We start from the raw sequence: 8,679 nt of genomic DNA, 5'->3' as shown, positions 1-8,679 counted from the left end.
AAAATAAAAAATGGAAAAAAAAAAAAGATGGGGAAACATTTTAATTATTGATACTGGTTGTGAAAGAAAAACACTATAAAGTATGAAATGATTAAAAAAAAATGATAATTTTTAAAATTTATTTTTTAAAAAAAATTAAGCAATATTTTCGAAAGAATTTTTTAAAAAATGGCAAGAAATGTGATCATAAATTTTTAAGAATTTTACATTTTTTAGCAAAACTTTAAAAATTCAATAATTTTACTAATACATTTTTAGAATTTTTTAAATAATTAAATTGATAAAATTTTATTTAATATAATATAAATGTAGCACCATCATTATCAATGATAAATTAGAACTTAGGTATTTTAAAAATCTTAGAGTCAACCAAAACAACCTACCACTAAGAAAATTGTTTAATAAAATATAAATTAATTAAATAAAATTAAAAGTTATCAACAATTAAGTAGAATATAATCTAAATAATCTATCAAGTATTTTTTTTTTCTCTCATACAAAATGATTTTCTTTTTATTTTTTTTCTCATACAAAAATCATTTTCTTAGGAATTGAACAAAGCTTGTACTTTTGATTTTTATTTTTAAAAATTCCTAAATAAATAAAAAGATATTTTGCGCCAAGCCCACGGTGCTCCGCCACTAGCCCTAAGTCATGCTCTCACCTTTTAGGTTGTTTATAGATGGATCCCACAATCAATTTAAGAAACGTATCATAATTGTTAAGCTCTAGACATATAATTTTATCGTAAGAATATTCACCTTCCATTTTGCCCTCTAAATTGCATGACTTCCTTTTAAATTCAATTATCTACTCCAAATAATAACTTCTAAAATATTTTTTTAGGAAAGAAAAAGAACAAATAAATAAAAAAATAAAAAATAAAAATTGAGTTTGAACTTTAAGACAGAGCCAAGCTGCCGGATCTCAAAATTTCCTATAATTTTGGGACATTTAAGAACACATGATTAAAATAAAATCATGAAAAGAAAAAAAATAAAAATAAAAATCAGTCACTAGGATATGATTTTAAAAGTTATCTACATATTTCTTTTTTCACTAATTCCATCTAATAAATAAAAAAAGAGAGAAGACATACCTTGCTTGGGTTTAATCTCTTGGCTGGGTGATCTTCTCTTTCACCAAGGCTTCCTCTCGACGGTTGAGGGCAATGGATCTGATCTTGGGCGTACAAGAGATGTATCCCACAACTTTTCACTTTAAAGCATGCAATGGATCTGATCTTGGGCGTACAAGAGATGTATCCCACAACTTTTCACTTTAAAGCATGCGTTAGTGCCACACTTAAAAGAGCCAACACCGATCGGAGTGTGGAAGTGAGCCTTCAAGTTGTTCCACCAACTGGATCGATACTCACCTGGAATTTTAATCTGAGGGAAATACGTCACCCAAATTGCTGGATCTGATGTTCTACGACTGTAGTAGGGGTAGAGTTCGTCGACATATGATAAATCCCTAATCCAGAAGGTTTTACATTCAGAATAAAACGATATCCAGTCCAGTCGTTCAGATTGATCACCATGGGATATCGTCAATTCATAAAGTGGAATACTACCGATTGTTGTCTCACATTCATCATCATCAAGGGGAACATGATGGAAGAATAGTACAAATCCCAAGAAGTTGTTATCTTCATACCAATTCATTGGGAGCTCTATTCTTACTTCACACCCCATTCTCTGATGGCTTACCCACTCTGGTATTCCACTACTTCCTGGAATGAGAAATCTCCCCCGCCTAAAAAATGTCGACTGTAGAAAAAATGTCATGTAAATCTCACGGTTTTTTTTTTTTTAATTATAAAAACTAAATAAATAATTCTGCCATGAAACTGATACCTGATTTGGTGATTTGAAGCATTTGAGCAGAGAAGACCAAAGTGGACTTGAGAAAGTTTCAATTTCTAGGCATGGACAACCCTGTGCCCCCATCTTTGTTAAACTTGATGGAAGCTCTCCAATTTCTTCAAGCATCGGGCAGTGATTCATGTAAAGGGTTTCGAGCTCAAAAAGTTGAGTGATGCCAGCCGGTATGCAACGAATATGGTTTTCACTTACATCTAAATATACCAGTGAGGATAAGCACCATAAATCACTGGGGATTTCTCCTTCCATCAGGTTGCAACCACCTAGATCTAGTTCTTTTAGGCAACACCGTAGGCTTCTCAAATCGTCAGGCAAGTTATGGAGCTTTGTACAGTTACGAACACGAAGACTAGTAAGACATGTCAAACTACCAATGCTATTGGGAAGAGCCACAAGGTTCTCACAATCGATCAATTCCAAGGAACGAAGACCTCTCAGGTGTTCAATTGATGATGGCAGCTTTGTTATGCCCGTTTCATGTAACAAAAGGCGTTCTAATTGTTCCATATCCTCCGTGATCTCTGAAAAAACCTCTAGATTTGAACAACCATTGATAAAGAGGTCTCCAAGGGATTTCAACCCACATATGCTTGGAAGACTTCTCAAGTTTCTACAATTTTCCAAATTTAAGCGATCAAGTCCAGTGAGATGACCTATTGAGCAGGGTAATCCTTTAATTGCAGTTTTGTCTAGAAAAAGATCCCGTAGATTTCCCATATCTTTTTGAAACTCAGGAAGCCTCTCAAGATTTGAGCAACCACTGAGGTCAAGAATTTCAAGGTCCTGCAAGCACCCAATGCTATTTGGGAGTTCCTTAATAGTGGTGTGCTTTAAATAAAGCTCCTTCAAGAATTTCATATTCCCTTGGATCTCTGGAAATTTCTCAAAGTTTGAGCAATATGAGAGGTTGAGATTTTCAAGAGATTCCAAACATCTAATGCTGCCTGGGAGTTCCTTAATAGCAGTATTATCTAAAAAAAGCTCCTTCAAACATTTCATATTCCCTCTTATCTCTGGGAATTTCTCAAAATTTGAGCAATATGAGAGGTCAAGAATTTCAAGAGATTCCAAATACCCAATGCTGTCTGGGAGTTCTTTAATACCACTCTCACGTAAATGAAGCCCCCTTAAATGTTCCATATAAGTAAATGTATCCGGAAATTTCTCAAACTTTGAACATCCTTCTAAATGAAGCTCCCTCAAAAATTTTATATTCCCATGGATCTCAGGAAATTTCTCAAAGTTTGAACAATCTGAGAGATTAAGGACTTCAAGAGAGAATAAATAAACAATGCTACTTGGTAGCTCTTTAATCCCACTCTCATTTAAATAAAGTTCCTTCAAATGTCCCATATTCCCATGGATCTCAGGAATCTTCTTCAACTTTGGACATTGATTGAGATAAAGGACTTCAAGAAATTCAAACTTCATGCTAGTAGGTAAACTTTGGAGCTGCTCACATTCTCCTAAATTCAAGTAAGTCAACCATTTGAGATCACCAATAGATGAATGAAGTTCGCGCAAACTTGTGCAACCTTCAAGATTCAGTCTCTCCAAATTCGGCATGCTTGAGAATTTAGGCATTTTGACAAGCTGTTTTGAGTTACTTAAATCAATGCCCTTTAGTTTTCCAAGACACTGTAACAAAAGACATTCTTTTAATAAAAAAATTTCTTCTACTTGAAAATTATTATAAAAAAAGAACGTTAAATAATGATCATACCTTATTCCCTTTCCAAAGCTTTTTTATGTTGCTAGACTTCAAGTTGATTTCAATAAGCTGTTCTCCATGAAACCTTGAAGGTAAAGACCTCAAAGTGCATCTTTGCCAATGAAGATATTTCAAATTATGAGGAAATTCAAAGTCTTTAGGAAGATGCACTTTATACTCTTCTCTTGTCAAACCATCATGATCATTGCAATAGATTTTAAGCAACCTAAGTTTCTTCATCTTAGCAAACACTTTTGTACTGAACCGTATTTCTTTTGATCTAGACAAGTCCAAAGATATGGTTTGAATATTTTTCATTCCCTGGAAAAACAATAATGAAAAATAAGGGAACAACACATGATAAAAATCCTAACTACAATTATACAGACAATTAACCACTTAAAAAAATTGATTATAAATATTTAAATAACTATATTTAGGCATTTAATTCGTACCTCTTGTCTAGAAAATGCATCATAAATATCATCAACATCCCACAATCTACTCCATTTGTTTGGGTCTCCCGGACATTCTTCACGAACAATTGCCCAACCCATTTGTTGTATCAAGTCATGCATTTGTATGACGTTGTCTAAGATAGTTATCAGACATCTATCACGTAGAACTCTTATGTTGTACATTGGATCTAACTTGCAACCATCTAATATTCTTAACACGACATCTTCGCATTCACCTTTGAAAAAACACGCAATGTCAAGGAAAACCTCCTTTTGAGAAGAATCAAGCCCATCAAAACTTATTCTAAGCACATCATTAATTTCCTTCATAGGGTTTTTTTTAAATTTATCCAATGCGCTTTTCCATTCATCTATTGTCATGCCTCGAAGAGAAGAACCTAGAACTTTAAGGGCCAAAGGGAGACCTTGAGCATAACGTACCAAGCAATTTGAGAGGTTCACATAATCTGCTTTAGGAACATTTTGTTTAAAGGCATGTTGGCTGAAGAGTTGAAGAGCTTCCCTATTATGTAATTCTGTAGCCTTATATGATATAGTCACTCCATACTCAACCAACAAATGTTGGTTTCTGGTTGTAATGATAATTGTACTTCCTGGACCAAACCATTTAGGACTTCTGGCCACTGACTCTAATTGCTGCAACTGATCCACATCATCAATTACAATAAGAACCCTTTTTGAGCTAAGTCTGGCCTTTATTATATTGATTCCTTTATTGATATTGCTAAACTCTTCAACATCCCCCACTGTATCATGAAGAAGTTGTTGTTGTAGTTGAAGTTGACAATGCTTGTTGAATGTCTCTCTGACATCTTGAAGAAAGCTAGCACTAGTGAATTGACATTGGATCTCATTATAAACAATCTTGGCAATGGTAGTTTTACCAATTCCACCAGTTCCATAGATCCCAACCACATGAATGTCATGCAAGTCACTACTTAACAATGATTTTAGTTCTTTAAGGCGAAAATCCATCCCAACTATAACATCATCAATATGCAAAAGCTTGGGATTCAATCTTTTACAAATCTCGTTAGTAATTTCCTTAATATGCTTTGACTCATACCTGCCCATTATAAAGTACAATGTAACACTTCATGAGTTTTAATGAATTGCAAAAGATAACAAATATGAAGCAAATTTAGTGATATTCACTTGATTTTGTCAATATAACAAAAGTAAGGGCATATAAGATGTAAAAAGTATTAAAAGAACCCAATATATTGAACATTTTACACATAATGAGAAGGCAACAAGTTTTGAGCCTACTATTAATAACATCACAAAGCAAGCTTTACTATACAAAATTATTAACTTGATTTAAGACAACTAAATCCTGATAAGTTAATTAAATCAAAAGCACAAATTAAGGAAGTTGAAGTTACCCATCATTCACATGGAAGCCACTTAGATCGCTTGCTTCGGTCAAGGAATCCTTCCACCTTTGCACCTTCTTCTCATCTACCTTTCTTTCGTGAATGGAAAATGCCTCTCCTAAGCTCCCTGTTTGCTTTCGCACATCAGAAGGATCCACGTGGTAGAACACCGAGAAGACTATTTGTTCCATTTTATCCCTGCACTCCATGATCTTCGCTAACTCATCCAAACACCACTTGGACTGAGCATAGTCTTTTGAGAACACAACTATGGAAATTCTTGATTCTTCGATAGTTTTTAAAAGTTCTGATTTGATCTCCTCTCCTCTTTTAAGTTGATCGTCTCTGAAAGTGTTAATCCCCATCCGAACCAAATTTTCGAATAAATGATCCGTAAAATTGTTGCGGGTGTCTTCACCTCTAAAACTCAAGAACACATCGAAGTTATATTGACGGATTGAGGTAGAAGAAGAAGAAGAGGGTTTTTGGGTAGAGGAAGCCATTGTTGGAGAGTTTCTGGATGAAAGCTTAAAGAGAGTTGAGGATTAACTTGTGGTCAGTCAATACTTGATATCCCTACGGACCCTACGGCATCTTTGGGTCCTCACGTGAACCAAGACTTTTTTTCTCTTTTGGTTGGATTGTAAAAAGGAAACATGATTGTCCCAACACATGCAAGCAGGTGATCCTTTTCCCATTTTTTGGGGTCCCAATGCATAAGCATGTGATTTGTCAGTCAAATGTGAAGGAGTAACGAGTGAGGAGGTCGGTGGCTTTTAAAAAAATATAAAGTAGGACCCACCCACAACAAACCCGTCAAAGCCTCAAATTAAAATTTCATTTTTGGTACTATGGCCATTGGCCCTTTCCCTTTGACACAGTCAAAGCCTTTCAATACAATAGCCATGAGTCCTTTCCGTTGAAATTTCAAACTTTTGGTATTCCTTTGACCTGTCAAAGCCTTTCGATATTACTGCCTTTCCCCTCCCGTATGAAAGCAAACCTCCGAACGAATTGGGTAATTTAATACATAGTTTATTCCTCCCCTCTAAATTTTAACATAAATTAAATTAATTTTAATTATTTTATTTTTCACATTCTATTTAATATATTATTAAAAATAAAAATATCATAATAATCTTATCAATTAACTTGGATATAAAATTATTAATATTTTTAAACATAAAAATATATGTATATATCATTGTTTCTTTTATATTTTAAATAAAAAACATTTTAAACACTTGATGACTAAAAAAATAAAATTTTAATAAATTAATTTATTTTAATTATCTTATTATTAAATTTCATTTAACTTATTGTAAAAATGTATAAATCATCATAATGATATTTTTATGTTTTTGGTATGGTATATAGATATTATAGTGAAATGCGAAGCGTACGTTAAGAGTTAGAGAAAATGATTTTAAATAGTATTTCACTTAATAATATAAAAGTAATTATTTAAAAAAATTTAAAAATTAATGATTTATTGTACAACTACTTTTTTCAAATATATTAAAATAATGGAAATAAAGTAGAAAGTTGAAGGTTCTTGTGATCTTCCAAATACGTTTTTATAATTTTTATACAACCACATCATAGATTCATAGGTATATTTGGGTATTTGGAAATGGTAATATTAAACTGAAATTTTCATCTTAAAATACTTCTTGAAATTTTTAGTTTGAAATTTCCATTAAAAATTAAATTACACTATGAACTTAGAAAATTTTCAAAAACTCTAAAAATATTAAAGCCATTATAAATTTTATTCAAAATTTTTAGAAATAAAACCATTATTGATTTTATTTTATTTGAATATATTAAATCACTTTTCAAATAAATTTTAAAATGAAAAAGTTTATTTTGTTTGGAGTTCTTAATTAATTTATTAGATAAACTTTAAAATTAAGAATTATTTGTTTTTTATCTTAAAATATAAGGTTTCTTTCAAAATTTTGAAACCATTTCTTAGTAAAAAGAACAAAAATATAAAAATAAATAACTTAATTTCTTATTTTTAAATTATTTAATATATATTAATTTTCAAGATAAAATTCAAGATGGATAGAAATAATAATTCAATTTAATATTAAATAATACATTCTCAAAATTTAATTATTTAATTATAAATGATAAATTTGTGCTTATTCAATACTTGATATGCATAAAAAAAACATCCATTGTTGGATGCTAATATGAAACAAAATCAGTTTTGTTTGGTTATCTAAGTGTTGATCTTATAGTTGTTGAGGTAATAAAAAATATTTAAGCTAAAACAATATTTATTATTTATTTATATAACAAATTTTTATTTAAAATTAAATGTTCATCATTTTATGAGATGTACAAACAAGTAATGTTGAGTGGGGAGCTGGGTGACTTTTCAAAGAATACAAGGACCCACACACCACAAAATTCAAAAGCAATTTCTTAATATTTGCATTTTATTCACAATGGTAAGAAGGAAACGAGTGGGGGAGATGAATCAAGTCTACAAGAATATAAGGACCCACCCATCACAAAATTCAAAGGGACCTTTATTTGCTCTAAGTATCTTATGGGAATAGATTGGGTATATTATTTTTTTTCGGTTTTTTTTCCTCTCTATTCTTAGTGTTATTTCCAAGGCATTTCTAACTGTTTGGATGGAACTATGGGCAAGAAGGATGTGCAATCCTTGTCTCAACAGCTAGGCTTGGAGACCTTTACCTTGGAGTGCTAAAAAGCTTGGCAATTGAAGCTCTTTGCAATTACTAGAACTGCTATCCTTGCTTGTTGAATTGGAGAACAGGCGTATTATGGTTTTGTTTAGAATGTTGAATTAGCAAATAAAGAATTTTCTCATGCAGTTCTACATCTACCTTACCATTTTGTACATTTATTCAAACTTCAAATAAGCAATATATGTTTTTGAAAAAAAAAATAAAAATAAAATCAAGCCATTTAATGGAAACCTCTTCATGGACAATTTCTATTCACCCACCTATGCTAGTTTCAAATTGATAGGCATTCTGCATTTCATGTTCCGGGTCTATATAGGTTTTTCATTCACCTTCGATCCTAGTACAAGGGTAGAGGGGAAGACTCATATAAAAGAAAATACTAAGTGACTGCATACAAGGCTGAATTTTGGGTGAATGGTAATCTTATGTTGACCCTTAGGGGTGTTGGTTCTGCCATTATCTTATCATGTTAATACTAGAAAATTATTCTTTTCATGC

General features: G+C 31.8%; 1 protein-coding gene across 2 annotated transcripts in view; it reads right to left on the bottom strand.

Moving 5' to 3' along the window:
- Window positions 1-893: 893 nt before the first annotated feature.
- LOC117906443 (disease resistance protein RPV1-like) overlaps window positions 894-8,679 on the bottom strand; it is a 35,960-nt gene continuing 28,174 nt past the window's right edge. Inside the window, exons 1-6 of one of the 2 annotated variants that reach the window (XM_034819464.1) lie at window positions 5,462-6,027; window positions 4,053-5,142; window positions 3,610-3,918; window positions 1,860-3,524; window positions 1,262-1,772; window positions 894-1,200 (exon numbers count right to left, since the gene is read on the bottom strand). In XM_034819464.1, coding sequence (XP_034675355.1) covers window positions 1,070-1,200; window positions 1,262-1,772; window positions 1,860-3,524; window positions 3,610-3,918; window positions 4,053-5,142; window positions 5,462-5,955 — 4,200 coding nt within the window. In that variant the 5' untranslated portion in view covers window positions 5,956-6,027 and the 3' untranslated portion in view covers window positions 894-1,069. Of the gene's footprint in view, window positions 1,201-1,261; window positions 1,773-1,859; window positions 3,525-3,609; window positions 3,919-4,052; window positions 5,143-5,461; window positions 6,028-8,679 lie in introns of those variants that run through there. The other variant, XM_034819465.1, reaches the window with a different exon arrangement.

Source organism: Vitis riparia, chromosome 18 (assembly GCF_004353265.1).
Source record: "Vitis riparia cultivar Riparia Gloire de Montpellier isolate 1030 chromosome 18, EGFV_Vit.rip_1.0, whole genome shotgun sequence".
Classification (NCBI taxonomy): Eukaryota; Viridiplantae; Streptophyta; class Magnoliopsida; order Vitales; family Vitaceae; genus Vitis; species Vitis riparia.
The sequence above is the reverse complement of the archived record's forward strand: the minus strand, read 5'-3'. Positions and strand labels throughout refer to the sequence as shown.